General features: G+C 41.7%; 2 protein-coding genes across 7 annotated transcripts in view; one reads left to right on the top strand and one right to left on the bottom strand.

The window, feature by feature from the left end:
* Positions 1-16,764, top strand: part of LOC139989232 (uncharacterized) — a 304,461-nt gene extending 287,697 nt beyond the window's left edge. For 3 of the 6 annotated variants that reach the window (XM_072007385.1, XM_072007387.1, XM_072007391.1), the window contains 10 exons: positions 206-1,279; positions 1,553-1,671; positions 1,755-1,915; positions 2,121-2,392; positions 4,356-4,596; positions 9,422-9,616; positions 10,172-10,234; positions 10,708-10,976; positions 13,253-13,470; positions 13,940-16,764. In XM_072007385.1, the coding sequence (XP_071863486.1) occupies positions 206-1,279; positions 1,553-1,671; positions 1,755-1,915; positions 2,121-2,392; positions 4,356-4,596; positions 9,422-9,616; positions 10,172-10,234; positions 10,708-10,976; positions 13,253-13,470; positions 13,940-14,215 (2,888 nt within the window). In that variant the 3' untranslated portion in view covers positions 14,216-16,764. Of the gene's footprint in view, positions 1-205; positions 1,280-1,552; positions 1,672-1,754; positions 1,916-2,120; positions 2,393-4,355; positions 4,597-7,228; positions 7,540-9,421; positions 9,617-10,171; positions 10,235-10,707; positions 10,977-11,990; positions 12,037-13,252; positions 13,472-13,939 lie in introns of those variants that run through there. The other 3 variants (XM_072007386.1, XM_072007392.1, XM_072007393.1) reach the window with 3 other exon arrangements.
* LOC141445803 (uncharacterized) lies at positions 8,461-9,426 on the bottom strand. The gene is made up of 2 exons (XM_074111846.1): positions 9,139-9,426; positions 8,461-9,027 (listed from the first exon to the last, which is right to left on the bottom strand). Exons 1-2 carry the CDS (start codon positions 9,291-9,293, stop codon positions 8,862-8,864), a joined length of 321 nt encoding a protein of 106 aa, XP_073967947.1. The 5' UTR covers positions 9,294-9,426; the 3' UTR covers positions 8,461-8,861.
* Positions 16,765-17,352: the final 588 nt, after the last annotated feature.

The raw sequence follows: 17,352 nt of genomic DNA, 5'->3' as shown, positions 1-17,352 counted from the left end.
ACTCTATGCATTTTAATTTGCAAAGTTAGAGATACAGAATAATTAGACTCATAGAAACATGTTACTCACAAATATTCGTTTGAAAGTTTCTCAATCTTTTCTTCAATTGAAAAGCAAGCATAACCAAGTAAAGATACCAATCTAGTTTCATCACGATATTAATGACGATAAAAAATATGTGATAACCATTTCGTTTTCGCGACAGTGTCCGGAATTCCTCCAGAATACATCAGTACGAACCTGTTGCCGCCGTCGATGGATAGCAAGAGCTACTCCCAGTACGGGTCCACGGCGCAGGACACAAAACCGGTGCTAAACAGCCTGACCTATGACTACTACACGACAACGAAAAGCACGGGTATCAACGTGAAACCTCCGAAAACACCGGAGGAGAATCCCTCATCCCGTACGACCAAGGTAGTCCCTAAAACCGAGAATATGACTCCGAGTGGCAGTTGCTGCAATACCCTGCCATCCAGAGGTCAAAACACGACCGACTTACTAGTACCAAAGACGGAAGAAACTGCTTCCTGTCGAGTGAATTCACCACCACCACCTCCACCACCCACAGTACGGCCAACGTACGACTCGTACATGAATCAGGATTCGAATTCTTCGTCGATGTCCTCGATGGACGCCATGGGGTCTAGAGGATCTATTGGCGCGACGATACATCATCCTACTCAGCATCCGACGCATCACGTGCTGCCTATGCAGCCCACGGTCGCATATCCCATGCCAATGGTCGAGGATACGAGGATGAGTCATCAAATGTCCCAGAGATCTCCGTACGAGCCATCAGCCATGATGGCCGCAGCGGCGGCAGCTGCTGCTGCGGCCACCACCAGCGAGGAACTTTATCATCACAGATCGGCAGAGCACGCGAGAGCCTACATGCATCCTGGAGCGAGCAATATAGCGCGACCAGTTGTCACTTATTCCAACGAGATCGCAACCGCGAGAGGATATGAGAACGCAGTAGCCAGTGCTGCGAATCATCGACCGTATGACCCTGGCACCACATCCGCTTACGAAAGATATGATACACAAAGTTGCGCACCGATTCAGTCACAGCAGCAGCAGCAGCAACAACAACAGCAACAGCAACAGCAACAGCAACAGTTGCATTCCAGGACGAATATGTATTATCTGGGACAGACTGGAATGACGCCTGAGGAGCAAGAAAGAGTGTATCATCAGGAGGCTGCGGCTGCTGCACAGCAACATCAGATGGCGATGGCTGCTGCTACAGCTGCTGGAATGATGAAGACCGAAGACGGTGAATTTCTTTGTTATTATAATTTACAATTATACTAAAATTCCATGCATAAGAACATGAACCATTTTCCTTGAATACAAATTAACGTTAACGTATGTTTAATTTTGCTAAATTTTTTCCTGAATAATGATAAATTCACAGTGTGAAGAGATGTATAATTTGGATCTCGTAATTTATAGAAATGTTGGACGCGTAAATCACAGGATCTTTTTAGTTGGAAACTTAAAAATGTTTACAATCATACAATTTTCCATAATGATCTTATACTTACAGTGAAATGTGTCACAGTGGCGCAAGTTCAGCAAATGCAAAAACCTGGTGGCCCTCCAACCTCCCCAGGTGGCTCGGTAATGGATTTGTCAACTTCCAGCGTCACTTCGACGAGTCCACAGGTGAATATCTACATACAAATTTTCAAAAAACCAAGGTAGAACTGTGCAAATTAAAAAAAAAAAAATGATGATAATTATTACAGGCTCCACCGTACGGTTCCAACAGTCTCAGCCCTCAATATGGCGGTGGTCAAACAGTAGGTGGCAGTCCCCAGGCTGCAGCGAGCCCACATTTGACTGCAAGTCCTCAGGTTCCCAGTCCTCAAGGACAAACCCTTGATCTCAGTGTCAATAGGCTTCATAGGTAATTATCATTTGATCTACTATTCTCTTATGCAAGGAACATTTTTTTTAATCACCCTTTACAAATCAAATTTGGCCATTCATTTTAATACACGCGGAACAAGATTGAAATTATTTTAATTCGACGAATATTTTTCTTCTAACGCAACCAGAATACAACGAGAGGGAGAGATATTAAATCGTACATCATCTTCATCTGATTATAGCGGCGCGCCAAGTCCCCAATATCCAACCGGCCACGGAGAAGCTGTGGCGGTTCCCGTTGGACCTGGTTTCCCAGCACCCAGACCAATCGAGGAGCAAACCGAGCCCGTGGACTTCTCGACGGCGAACGAGCCGGTCAATTTCAGTGGGGGTCCTGGAATCAGGCCTGTGCCAGGCTTCCCGCCACCCGGTGTGCACGTCACGGCGTACAGTCGGGAAAGCACCCCAGACAGCGGGGGTTCCCACTACATGGACGCTTACCGCGATCCCACTGGTGAGCTATCACTGTTTATCACTTAACTTGCCAGATAGTTCGTCATCGATCATTTAGAAACGCTTTATGACCCCTGACTCTATTGTATTCCTCATCTCTATTTTATCTGTAATTGTTGGTCGTTTTCATAATAATTAACGATTTAAATATTGAAAATGATAATTTTTAACGGAGGTATAAAATAAAAGGTGCTCCCCTTTTTCTATCTTTTTAGATTTAAATGTTTTTTGAAATTTTAAAGATGAAATCTGATAACTTTCGATTATTGTGTAATAAATTATTACATTCTTTAATTATTAATTTTTTAAACATCCGCTACCGAAAGCGAATAATATTAAAAAATTTCAAACCTTCACTATTCCGCGTCATACAGTAAAAAATCTAGCTGTGGTGCGATAGAATGCAAAGAAAATCCAATGAGACTCGTGTTTTGAAACCCGTCATCTTTCATCGCGTAGCAACAGAAGCTGTTATACGCGCTGACTAGAGACACCGAAACAAATTACCTGGAACGGGCAGATAAAACCGACACGTACATAGATCCAACAAAGTCTTCGGCATTCTAAATTTCGACAAGCACATATACTTGAAACATACGCGACGCGTCAGCATGACTATATGTAACGGACGAGTGAGGAAATGCATGGACAAGGGAAAAGAACAAAGAGCTCGACGCCCTCGGGGGTCGGACGAGAGAGGAACCGAACGAGAGAGCGATACGCGGTTACAACCGTCGAATAAAAATTCGCCAGAACAGTACATGACTGCCATAATAGGCACCTATGGCCCCGACTCTCATTTTCCTCGGTCTCTCTGTGCCTTGGCATTCCAAACCTACAGCAGCCCATTTCCCTCGTCCCTGTCGTCGTTTCTCCTGCTCTCGCTGTGTATACCCGCCCCTTTCCTCTTTCTCTCATCCTCTTTCGCCGGCGTGGATGTGCACCAAACCGGCACCCTTCCTACCGGACCACCTCCCTGTGGCGGTACACGACCATTGTTAATTATCAATATTTCGCGTACACGTAGCCGGCAAAAGTCCGGCGCGGCCAATATTGTGCGGACTCTGACGCTGGGGAGTAGTTATTGAAATTGAAATATTCGAGCACACAGCCGGCATGTCGAGTTCATTCGTTCGTTCGGCGTCGTCGTGTACGCGCGTCGTCCACGTTGCCCGTACACCGACGCTCTTCGTCCGTCGGCTATTTGCACTGCAGACGAAATGAATTCTTGCCGGTAAATAAACGCGTAGATTTTACAACGGTTAATCAAGCGACGCGTCGACCTTAACGGACGGTTTCGACCTTTGCGCCACCGAACCTTTGTCCTGTCGCTTTCGATCGCTTCATCCCCTTCTTTTTCTTTTCTGCGTTTTCTCGTTTTCTTTTATCTTTATTTTTGTATTGTGGTTCTTTCGTTTCCACGGTGAAAGAGTGACTTCTTTATTTACTTCATTATTGCATCTCGTTACCAGTCAGGAGATTACATAGGAATGAGGCGGGGATTTTCATAAAATTGAAATTCGCCACGCGTCTTCTTCACCAAAGCGGAGCATTCGCGCACGTGTTCATATACTCGCGTTGCTCCAGTTTTTAGGCCGCACCGTGTTTCTTTATTGTACGTTTTCACCGAACGCTGTTGGTTCGATATATGTATATATCCGAACTGCAAGTTTGACAAGTATCCGCGTAGCTTTATAGATATTTCCAAGTTCTAAAATATACCTCTATACCGAAAAGTGAATAAAGAATGGTAAATATGTGGAGAGCGAATTGAATATTAACTTCGTTTAAACTAGAACCTTTTATTTCATTCAAAACTTTTATTATTAAACGACACTAGGATGTAATAGGGATTTTTTAATCTTTTAAATTTCATAGAATATTGTATATAAAATGTTTTATAAATATAAATATTGTAATCTTTCATTCGGCAAGATTACATTATAAATATTTGTCATTTTCAGGTTATGGACCGATGAGCCCGCACCCTGGATACGGAATGACAGGCGTTCAACCGGAATATCCTGGGAACACGTATACCCCCTACCCCACCGCAGGCTACAATTGTGGCGGGACTTATCCTGGAGGTCCCGTAACTTCCGGTTACCAAATCCCAGCTGGCTACACGCCGACACCCTGCTATAGTATGCCACCTCCGCAGCACACAGTCGGACCTCTCGATAAACCTACGGGTAAAGACGATAGGTAAGGAACTCGACGATCTATGTACTTTCCAAAATAATACCGCGCTCGTGAGAAGACGTAGGGCGTTTCTGGTTCATCGGAAACTCGATACTGCCATCCTTAGAGACACTGAGATTATTCAATATCGAAATATTATTATTAATTAGTGTTTTAACGTTTTCCCTGTTATTTTAATTAAATTCGCATAAATTCAAATAAGTAATATATGACACGAAGAAACTTAACATTTCAAATTAATATTTTTAATTTTAACTTCTGAAGATTCCTGATCTTTACTATAATTGATTTGACTTCCAAAGAAAATTGATGATTGATTTCTTTATTACTATTATCCTCAAAGTAAGAGCTTAAGTAAACTAGATACTGTGCAATCCTATAAATCTATATAAATTATACTAAATATACTCAGAGAAGCCTTGTAGCCCTGATCGTTGTAAAAATTGATCTCATTCAGTAGAGTGGGACGGTGCAAGATCAGACCACAATGAAACGTCCCATTCTGGTGGTACCCACGTTGTCCAATGAACCGGAGGAACGTCCACGCGTCTATTAAACGTGCATGCGAGCATCGCACATTTTGGTACTTGCCTTGCGGAAAGGGTCGCGCGAATCTCTCTCGCGAATGTATACGTATATTGGCGGCTGAAAAGGCACAGGAGGCAAAATCGGTTGGTGGCGGTGGCGGCCACTAACGGCGCAGAGGGAGGCGGAGATCGCGCATACCTACCTCCATTTTGTTAATTAAAGTAATTACTCTTCGTACCGAAAGTGCCAACCTTATTCTAATTGACGTAAAGCTCGGCGGTACAGTGGAGAAGGCGCGGTTCGGCGCATAAGGAGAGGAGGTGGAACGAGAGGCTGCTGGAAGGGGAGCCGCCAAGGGTGAATAAGGTCGAAAGAGGAGGTGGGGTATAATCAGTTGCCACCGCACTGGATTATGGGGCGAGACCTGCGTCGTCCCATCGAGGTTAGACCCTTGAAATGCATCTCGGATACCTCGGGCAACACTGGTTTCCTCTCTTTTCTAATCTCCGCCCATGCCCTGGAATTCCGCGCGTCCGTTCGACAACGTTGCCCAAATTCTTCGAGAATGTTCGCGTTTATATATTAAGGGGTAGATCGTGGAAAAGTTGGAGAAATCATATTTAAATTAAGCGTTCTAAAATAGTCGTCTACGGTTTGGATATGTAGGCACCTAGAATGCTTCGAAATTGCGAACTCGTACAAATAATAGATTGTTTTTTTAATAAAAAGTAGTTCTTTTAAACATAATTATATGTAGTTAACCTTTTTTCAACAGTTGCGCGTATAGAACACTTTGGAAGTTGCAGTCTTGAAAAAGATATTTTATTAGTTTTAACGATTAATACGGCAATTTTTATATGTTACATACATTTATAGTGTACTAGGAATTTAACATCCGCAGTAGATTCATTTTTATAACGATAAACTAGGAAGCAAAGAAGCACCATTCGTTCTCGAATTTTTGACTTTACTAATACTTACTATACAATTCTCATTATGTCCTAATCGTATCATCTTATGAATCGTAATCTTGTCAGAGACTCGTCGTCCCTTCAAAACGTACGAAATCATACGAAACAATAAAAAATGAAGTTCATATCGTTCTAAGACATGCTTTCAAGAGCAATTACCTCACTCCCCTCCATAGACAATCTTCGATTCGTAATAGAACTCGTAATAGAAGAACTTCGAATAACGGAAACGCGACTTATGAAGGTCGTTGGTATGAAGACAGAGAAGGTTGGTGGTTAGACGGAGCCTGGGAAAATACACAAGGCAGAGCATTCGGGGCATACCGGTGAATTGCACTCAAGTCCGCATCCGTCGGCTCGGTTGGCCGGCAATATCGCGGCTACTCAAGGGCCATCGAGGTTTTCGAGGCTTCTCATAGCCCAGCGGTAGTTCGTTCATCTACGAAACTACGAGGAGACGAGAGAAAAAAGCAGAAGCAAACCGCTCTCTCGTGCTCTGATCCGCATATATTCCTTCCGCCTCCTGCTCCTGCTGCTGCTGCGCTTCGTCCTTTCTCCACCGACCGGATGCCGAACTTTTCGGGATATTTTTTCTCTCTCTCATATGTCGCTATGACACCCGCTATCCGTGCACGGCAACCTCCCTCTCGCCCTGGCCGAGAAGGAAAAGTTGCGGAGCGCAATAAAACTTTCCGGTTGCTATCCCAGCTCTGTAACGACGCGACGCAGCGATTGCGTTCCAGCCACGCTCGTACCCTGGATGTCCGGAATAGTACTATTCCAACTGAGCTTTCGAGATTAAAAATTTCCTTTCGTTTATTATCTTCGTTGTTATATGTGTGAAATTTTGATTGAATCTGACGATAATAAGTGAAGGTTCGAAGGAAAAGTGGTAAAAGTGACGATATCTTTATTTTAAAAAAACTGCGTTGATCTAGACAAACATGATCTTTTCTACTTTTCCATTGAGTTCCTCGAACATGTTCTCCATTTATGATTCGACGTGGAACTATGCGCTGGCATCCATCGTACGACGTAGCGAGTGAACGCGTATGAAAGAGTTATTAGGTGCAGGCATACGAGAGACGAGCGATCGCGTTGGGAGTGTCTTATAGTGTTGATGTTGTTCGGTGCAGTATGAATATGAGGCGGCACTCGTTGAATTTCGTGCCTCGGCCCGCCCCTCGTGGTCGCGATGGCAAGGAGCTGATACAGTGCCCCACGTCGTCCTGTGATGGCATGGGTCATGTCTCGGGAAACTACGCTACCCACAGAAGGCAAGGCAGCATTGACATTGACACTGACATTTTACATTCGACGACGTCATCCGATTATGTATAATTTATATATTGATATAGCGATGCAGCACGCACGCACGCACGCTCCACATATCATACACATACATGAATACACACATATTCATACATATAGGAACCTTGCTACACAATTATTCCCCTGGTTCTCCTGATTGAATCGATCCAACGTAAAAATTCCTTGATAGTAGTTCGATTCCTGTTAAAGTACTTGGCATCCTATAGAACACACGCGTAAAGTCACACATATCGACATCCTTAAAACACATTCAAACATTGAAAGCGATTTCTCACGAAAATGCGAAAATTACATGGATGGGTTTTTTGCATCAATGCATATTGGTGGTCCGTGGCGTAGTGGCTTCTTAAGTGTTTTGTGACACTATCATTTTTATCTAGAACGTTCCTTCACCCCTAACTTCCTTGCTAAACCGGTCTTGTAGTCCTTACTCGATATTGCTGTTACCATATTATACGTGTGAACACCCGTTTGATATAAATAGCTATTTTTACAAATCATTTTGTTTCTTTTTATTTTCATTCCACGGTCTTCCTTCTCTTTATATATCCTTTCTTCTTCCGCAATATAGTTTCTCTTTGCGTACCTTTTTCACGTACGTAATTCCTCCACACCCCATTTGCCTTATCGTACGATATACTATAACCAAAGTGTGTAGATGAGTTTCATGTTGAATGAAGCACCACTTGCTCCCTGTTTCGACCCGACCCCTACGAAAAGGGATGGCAAAATCATTAAGACGATCGCCGGTGAAGAGCAGCTTCGTGCTCGTGCAAAGATACGATGCTTCCACCAGTTTGTCTTGAGCTCTAACTGTAATTAATATTCATTTTCATATACGCATTTAAATATATATATATATATATATAAATATATATTATATGATCACCGAACCCGCCCGTTTAAAAACCGCTTCGCCAGCCTCGAGTGGGCAGCTTCGTAGCGAACTGTTGCCAATGACCATGTCAGAGCAGAACCGTAAGGAATAGAAAAAGTGAGAGAAAATAAAATATAACGATAATTGTAACAGTCAGAAAGGTGCACCGTATCCGGAAGCGTGTTGCACGGTTGTTTAATTATAATCGTTTAATTATAAACACAGAGAAAGACAATTGGCAATTGACGAGTTTCACTGGGGTCAGGTGTGAGTGTGCTCCCTGCTCTCCTTTTCAGTGTTCCTAGAGTAAGGCCAACCTTGTATTGACATGAACTTAAAACGCGATCGATCGATACGAGCGACACCTCATGAGTGATCCAACTGGAACACGGCGTTGCCATTTGCATGCTATCATATGTGTATATAATTATGAATCGTTGATTGCCCGTTTCGACTGCGAGTCCACCATTCACCCAATAGATCCGAGGGAAAAGAACCTGTTGGAATCAATACGATATCATTCAAAGTCATGTTTCGAGAGAGAATGGAGACGTGTCATTTCACGACACGAGCCTTAAACCTTCCTGTTCAATGTCTTCGTTCGAACTGGACGCAAGGCAAGTTGTCCAAGATTGAATCGCGCTGAAGGCTGCTTCTTTTATAAAACCATTATTAATATGTAAGCAGTCCGTGTGGATGATCTCGGTGAGCAGAATTGTCTTGCTCCTTTGACGAATAATAAATACCAATAGAAAATCATAATGCAATAGAACTAACATTTGTCGAACGATACTTTGTAATCTCATCGAGATCTTCTTCTAAATCGTTTAATAGTACCCGACTATCATATCTGGTACCTGGACGTAAGTACTCGAGACTTCTTGGCAACGTCGCGTAAATTGCATGCGATGTGTTGCTGAAGCCATCGTTGGATGTTTCTGAGGTGTGCGTTCGTGATCCTGACCATGGGGATTCCTGCGCTGCTTATTCATTCTACTTGATATATATTGAATAAAACAAGATTGTTAAAACATTCTCTAACGAAGTGAAAGTAGCGCAAAATCGTCATGGTATACGTAGACCAAGTTTAAAAGAGCAGAAATTTTTGTTTCCTTTACAGCTTGTCTGGTTGTCCGCGAGCCGATCGTTCCCAGATCCAAGCGCATTCTCAAGAGCTCAAATGTCCCACACCAGGATGCGACGGTTCGGGACACGTGACCGGTAACTATTCATCTCACAGAAGTTTGTCCGGTTGTCCAAGGGCTAACAAACCGAAAAGCAAGCCCCGAGATGGACAAGATTCGGAACCACTAAGGTTTGTATCATTGACATTCTACTAATTCTCCAACACTTCAAAATCGAATCAATCCTTCGATCTCTAAAACTTGAAACTAAAACTTTCAAATTTCCATATTGAATAGTTTTCTATGAAAATCATTGCAAGTAATCACTGCTCTGAAACTAACACTGAATCAGTGCAATTCATTTCCATAAATTTGATAAAGATTAGTGAGAAAGATAGAATGGGTTTAATTGAGCGAGCTTCTAGCCTCTTGCGAACTCTGCAACTTGTGTTATACATAATCACGATCCCAATTTGCGTTTTCACCATGTTCGCACGTTACACGCAGCTACGTGGATATCTTGCTGACCGCATTGCACGTGCTAAGATCCGCTACCAGACCAAAAAGGTCGACCCCATCCCTTTCAACGCGGTATCCCTTAAACCCTATTCGCTTCCTAACGCAAAGACGAAGACGCTGACTAATAACCAGCGGTTTCCGCTCGTTTCATGCTCGCTCTCTCTCTATTTCTCTGTGGATGGATTATATGGTGTTGGTAATGGTGGTGTTGGCATTTCGTGCTACAGATGTCCCATTCCCGGTTGCGATGGCTCTGGCCATGCCACTGGCAAATTCTTGTCGCATCGCAGGTAAGATTTCCTCGCGATTTTTGTGGAAGACCAAATATTCTAATTATCACTTACTGAAAACTTTAAAAAGGAACTTTTTTCAAAATTGAGCGTTTGAAATAGTACTCGTAATTTTAAGAAAACGAAAGACTCGAGATAGCTTCATTCCTATTGTAAAATATTTGCAAAAAAATTGATTGAAAAAGAATATTTCTAATAAATTTTATTTCAATTTAGCCAGTTTACAGAAACTAGGCAGTTTATCTAAGATTAACGTAGCAGATCGAATTCGAACGAATTACTTTTAACCAACAAGTAACTTTGTCCAAGTTACATTTTTGTTCGATGGTAATGTCTCAAACTAATTTTGTTCTTCTGCCACAAAAAAAAAAAAAAAAAAAAAATTGGCATTTCTTATTTTCCTTATTTTCAGTAAGAAGGTGTTTTCTATGAAACGACATGTCCTTAATTGCGATAACAACGACTTGTTGCAGCGCATCGGGCTGCCCCATTGCAAACAGGAACAAGATGCGTGTATTAGAATCGGGAGGTACGGTGGAGCAGCACAAAGCAGCGGTGGCCGCGGCGACAGCGATGAAATTCGAGGGTGTGAACTGTCCCACGCCGGGCTGTGACGGAATCGGTCATATAAACGGATCGTTCTCCACTCACAGATCTCTGTCCGGTTGTCCGATAGCCGGTCACGCTGTAAAGAAGCCAAAGTTCGAAGACATGTCGACCATGTACAGCAAAGGAATCACCGGTGAGGATCAAGCTGCCTCAGATGTCGTTCATGTCTTCGATTATCGATGCGTGTCGTTATTAATCGAAGAATAAAAAGCAAAAAGAAAAAAGAAAAGGAAAGCAGATCGATTGGCTCTTCGTGAACGAGTCGTCGACAATTGATACATATTAAGAATTGAAATGTTCGCTGTAAATTCGAGATATCTCATTCACGTCGAGCTAATGTTGCGACATGTGATTGCCTACTACAGTGAGTAGAAGCAAAAAATTGTAGAGTAGGCATGATTATTACAAGTTTGCCTTTTTATTCTTTTCTCGCGCCGTACTCGTCCAATATCATTTCTTTTTCTTTTCTTTTTATTGACTTTCATATTAGATGATATTTGGAAAAACATTCGGAATAATATATGGAATTAGTAACTTTGGACGAGTCGAGGGCAAAAAATTGTGACAAAATTCTGAACGTTTATTTGTAAACTTGTGCATATATGACCTTATACTTGATCCTATGCTACGCTATACTCTACTCTTCACGCAATGATGTGCTGTCATACCAACAAGAGTAACCTCCGTCCTTTTTCCCGCCCATTTCTGTCTACCTGTATATTCAGTTACTTTTTTGGTCGTTTCTACTTAAATTTTACGTTTTCGTTCTCGCCACCCTTTTTCTCCGTGATATTGGTATTCAGGTGTATTCGAGATATTTTGTTTGGTTCTGTTCTTTTTTATATTCTTCCACGAGAAAACAGAGACGCACGGAATTTGTTGACCAACGGCAACAGGAAAAAAAAAAAAAAAAAGAAAAGAAAGAAAGAAACACCTGAACTGGACACCTCAACTTCCACTGTGTCACTTTGCTTCTTCCAATTACGAATTTGGCCCCCGTAAAATCCTATCTCCCACATTACTATGTGCAAGAACAAAGACAATTAGAAAAAAAGAAGCGAAAATGTAAAGACCAAAAAAAAAAAGCAACCGTATGTCATAATAATGAAAAATAATATATTCTGATTTATTCTGGGATCACGATCAGCTCCTTTCCTGTCATTGAGCTTTGAGGAGAACATTTACTTTTGAAGGTAAGGGACTGACGTACTCGCCATTTGTTTTCTATGTGTTTTCGGTGTTACATACAAGATCCACACACCAGTAATTTTACTTTTTACGAGATGACGTCCGAGTGTTGGCAGCAACATAAAGAAACAGAAAAGTACCTGCTATAGTTTCAATTAAATAATTTTCAATTCTTTTATGATATAACTGCAAGTTACGATGACGTTGCAAAATTAAAAGGCCAGCACTCGGTGTCTCCTATTTTTTTCTTCTATCTGGTATGATGGCACCTCACGCTACCCTTTGATCACCTTAACATCGTCCCCGATCATTCTGTTTTCCTGCGGCACTCCTGTCAGGTTCGTGCGTCTGTTAATGAGTTAAACGCGTCACTCGTTTCATCGAAAGAACAAGTCATCGCGTTTGCGAACTAGACGAGCTCTTTTCTCCATCACTTCAGCACGAACCACTCGCAGAAGAAACCGTACCGATTCCCATATTTCAGACAAATCCTCATGCAGCGACTTGGGATACTTTCTAGACTTATACTGCCTAGCAAGCGATCATTGTCGCGCGATAAGACGAACCTGCGATGTGATGATGCACTTGTTTTCCAAAAAAAAAAAAAAAAAGAAAAAAGATACCAAAAAAAGAAAAAAGTAAAACAATGTAACCCGACCACAGACCAACCCAAATCGCTGTCCGAAGCTTTCCTGGCGCTACTTACATATACGCTCTCGCCACATTCTCACATTTTATTGTATATGAATCCCGCACACCTGTCAAGAACTACGTATGTAACTAGTAATATTTTTTCTCTGTAATATCAAGTCGCTTTTGTACGAAACTCGTGTGGACAGAGCTCTTTTTGAGAGTTTCGGTCAAGATCTTGGGTTGATCGGACTTTATCGACCTTCTTGGCTTCCGATGGTTTTCTCCAAGTAAACCTACGTTCTCGAGACTATCGACGTCGATATACACCGCTGACTATAAAACTATAAGTTAACTATAAGAAAGTAAAAACAATGAAAATATTCACTTTATATTGAATATCAATGGCCGTTTTATTACTTATGGCGCTAAGTGACATTAGCAGAAAAAATCAGTCGAACCAGTGTCTCGAGAATCAGGGTGAAAGCTGTTGGAAATCGGGAAAAGCGAAATAAAAGTATAAGAAAAAGAAAGAAAGAAAGAGGGAGATAGACAGGCTGTTAAAATGGACCGTGTATGCCCTATCTTCAGGAGTGGACACCAGTGGTCCGGCTCACGGGGGTGCGGTGGGTACGGGTCAGGGTAACACGAGTGGTAGCGGTACCGCCAGTGGCCAGAGCGAGGATCTCTACACACTGGAAGCCGAGATCACAGAGCTCCAGAGAGAAAACGCTCGGGTCGAATCGCAGGTGTTGCGCTTGCGCTCCGATATCACCGCCATGGAGAACCAACTGAAGCAAGGTGAAAAGGTCAGTACGCTTGTACTCAGTCGGTAATCGATTATTACCGTGCGCTGATAGAAATGCTAGAGGAGCTTCCGTCTGCCAATTACATAGAATGCGATCCAATTTGGGCTAAAATTTCTATTTACAATGTTATTTTATCATCCATGATGTTATTATGGATCTGAGTATCGTGTATTTGAATATCAAACCTACCGTGATTGAGTAAAACAGTATGGAATTAAAATTCGTAGGAATTTTAGACTAGACAGTTCTTCTATCGTTCGTTGTTAACGTAGATCTGCGCTGATCAGAGAGATTCCTTTTCCTCCGACGCTCAAAATTGAAAATTCCCAATTCTGAAATTTCTAGTTGATAGCATTGATCTCGTTACAAATACTTAAATTTTCCTTTCTTTTTATCATTGTTACGAAAGTGATCAAGTGTATATTTAATAAGCTGAATGTTTTGTAAAAAGAGGTTCGTTTCTTCGCAGGAAACAACGGCGATTACTCAGCGAAGCAACAACCTGACCGAGTACTATCAATCGCTACGCGATAACATGATAACGTTGTTGGAGCACGTGCGAATACCGAACGCCCCGGGCGGACCGCAGGAGAAGATGGGCCACGAGAACTTCGACAGTTACCTGACGAAGCTGCAGACACTGTGCACCGCCGATGGTTATTGCGCGGACGAGGCAAACAGGCCGATATACGAAACGGTGAAGACCGCGCTGCAGGATTTCACGGTCCTACCGACACCCATCTGAGACCATCCTTAAAGCTCGACGATCGGATACAACGTGACACGAACGCGTTTCATGCGGTAACTTCGTTCTCGTTGTGATGATAAGGAAAAAAAAATGCGATCATAACAGAGACACAGAGGTTCGCGTGATTTACCACAATGGAAAGACTATTCTGTGCGATGAAAATCGTGTGTCGGTAAACGAGCAACGAGAAGGACTTTCTTGATCGCATAATAAATTGTGTTATGACTCTCCATACTGAGAATGAGAAATCGAGAGGACTTTTTACCAATTATCGGGTGATCTGCTCGTGTACCAAAGGAAAACGGTGCTTTCGACTGTCGACTTAAAGACGGTAAATGTTCGACATAAGCCGATGACAACTGTATAGACTTGAGAGTAGTAAATGTTACAAAGAAAAACGGTATCTAAGGTATCATCTGATAATCACCCAGTGTGATCCCGCAGAACCGTACGGACTGACGTTGCTCATAGCGATATCTTTTGTATATAATGAAATTGTAGAACATAAGAATATCGTAAGGCCGAGGACCGCGAGGACTCGTAGGCATCGTGATTGTAAATAGACGGCAGAGAAAGCATTTATATATATATATATATATACATACATATACATATTATTCGAAGGAAACGTTAATGTCGTTATCACTCTTAAGTCATGTAAAGATGGAGTTGCTGGAAGACACAAGGAGCACAAGTGCGAAAAACATTAATGATTAGCTTAAATGTATATCGAACAAACGTATTGCTCTTACCAGTGCATAACTGTTACTACCCGTTAAGCCATTAAACGTTTAAAAAGTAAACGAGAATGTGGAACCGCTATCGATGCTGCTTCTGCTAAAATGGAAAAATGGAAAAAAAAAAAAAAGAAAGAAAAGAACCGACAGCTACTTATAAATTACTACTGCGTACTTACAGCTAGATATTATTATTACTACTATCGTCACTGTTACAACCACCGAGATTGTTTCTAGGACTAACCCAATCATTATTATTATTGCTACCACTACTCTTACTACTGTCTGATATAGGATATTAGCGATGAGTATACCGACGCATTTATATTATCAACGAGTCTACGAAACGGCGAAACACTTTGTCCATAGTGTGTACATAGTCGACAGAAAGAGATTACGAATATTATAATGAGAGTTCGGTGAGTACTGCTGATCCACTTGGCTAATTGTGCGTGAGATGATCGATGAGAGAAGATTCTGCGCGTGAAACCTCGATCTTGTAATAACGGTGCATGTACACACAGCTTGGTCGTTAATTGTCAAGATGTCAATCGCAAACACGGTGTACTTATCAAATTTCCAAGCGTTTAAGGGCGCGTCGAGGATCGACGAGCTCCATGCAAAGCGAGGACGATCCTTGATCCTCGCGCTCGTCGTGAATCGTCGACCAATCGAATCGGGACGAAGGATACTCGTTCTTTTGTGCAATAGTTTCGAAACGTTCTGTGTTTGTTCCTTTCGTTGGAGAAATTTATTAGGATAAACAGATACGCGTACATAGTACCGTCGCGTTTATGTGAATTGTTATTATTTTTGTTGATACATTTACGTCTCTCTACGTTGTAAGTTGGCGTTTTTAATGGACCGCGGAGCACGCGAGGAACCAAACGTGTAAATATCGATACGTTCCTGCGCGTATCGCGGTACGACGAATATCTTCTGCCTCTTGGATGCTTAACGGTCGAAGGCTCGATGAAGAAAAGCAAATCTCTGACAATACACGTCGTCGAACCGGCAAACCAAGCGTTTCTGGTTTATTTCTCTGGCATCGATACGTATACGAGACGAACGAGGAAAAAAGTCGATGGCGACGTTCGCGTAAAATTATCTTTGACGTTTACCAAGCAACACGTTATATTACACGAGTACTAGTTTAAAACAAAGGATAGAAAGAAACGCGACATAACCGAGATAGGCGAAGATATTTTCCGTGCAGCGCTTATTGCTTTACAGACTGAAATAATTTCGTCACAGTAGAACGAGACAGTGTACATAAAAGTAAGAGAGAGCGGAGAATCTGAGAAGTAGAATATAGGAGAATCAATTATTCGTCTAATTCGTGGACAGATGGGATGAAAGATACCGCGAGAAGAGGTATATACTTTAACCAAACACCGTGTAGTGAGAGTAATAATAAATTAAAAAATATAGCGATAGTCGGCCGACGATTACGATTAATCTTCGACGTTATCATTATTCTTGTCATTGTCATTATTATTACGATTATAATTACCATCGTCACTGTGATTAGATCTATTTTTTTGCTCAACACGAACCGCATACAGGTAGTGGGAAGGCAGACGAGCAACACGTTCACGATCAGTACGAGCTCGTTCTTCCCGAGAGTTACCATTTCGACGACATTATTGCTATTATTACCATTATTACCATTATTGTCGTTACGTTCTCGTCATTATTACGATTATTATTGTTGCCGTTGATAAAGTTGTACGAATATATAAGTTCAATGACATGCTTTAAGTAAGTATAAATGTTACTCCGATTGAATAAAGGGTATTTATCGATGAATCTTGGCTTATTATTCATAGACAAGTCTTACAAATACAAAGTTCGGTGCTTTAAATCTTCACTTTCCACTTCTCACGAGCAAAATTCGCTTTCCTCAGTCGTGTCAGTCCGATGCTCAAATCTCGCTTAATCAGAGTATGTGAATAATGTGGGAAAATAGAGCGGGACAGAGATCGTGGTGCCATATATAACTTTTAAGATATTAGGTATGGTAATTGCACTATTGGTTGTAGGATACGTAATGTGGAATATGAAATACGATGTTATAGTACGTAGAAAATTTATATATTCGATTTACTTCAACACGAGGAATTACTCACTTTCTGGTTTTACCGCGATTTCGGTATACTCATTCCGTTTTCTTCGAAAGCATAGATCTCTACCAAGATTGAGAATTAAACTTTAAAACTTTATGGACATATTTTCAAGATATCAAATTATAAGAAAAAACAAAAAGATTGATGTTTTAGCCCGTCATACTAAGAAGACTTCTTAAGTTTTATTAATTTCGATTATGGCCATGTTAGAATTCTATCGTTTCGAATCTTATAGGAAACGCTATAAGGAATTGGTGTAGAAAAGAAACTC

This window comes from Bombus fervidus, chromosome 7 (genome assembly GCF_041682495.2).
Source record: "Bombus fervidus isolate BK054 chromosome 7, iyBomFerv1, whole genome shotgun sequence".
Lineage (NCBI taxonomy): Eukaryota > Metazoa > Arthropoda > Insecta > Hymenoptera > Apidae > Bombus > Bombus fervidus.
The sequence above is the reverse complement of the archived record's forward strand: the minus strand, read 5'-3'. Positions and strand labels throughout refer to the sequence as shown.

Bases quoted from the DNA above. Each gene is read 5' to 3' on its own strand.
- LOC141445803 (XM_074111846.1), bottom strand. From the start codon at position 9,293: ATGAATAAGCAGCGCAGGAATCCCCATGGTCAGGATCACGAACGCACA. The intron at 9,028-9,138 runs GTACTATTAAAC...TATTCGTCAAAG, and splicing joins GTACCAGATATGATAGTCGG to GAGCAAGACAATTCTGCTCA.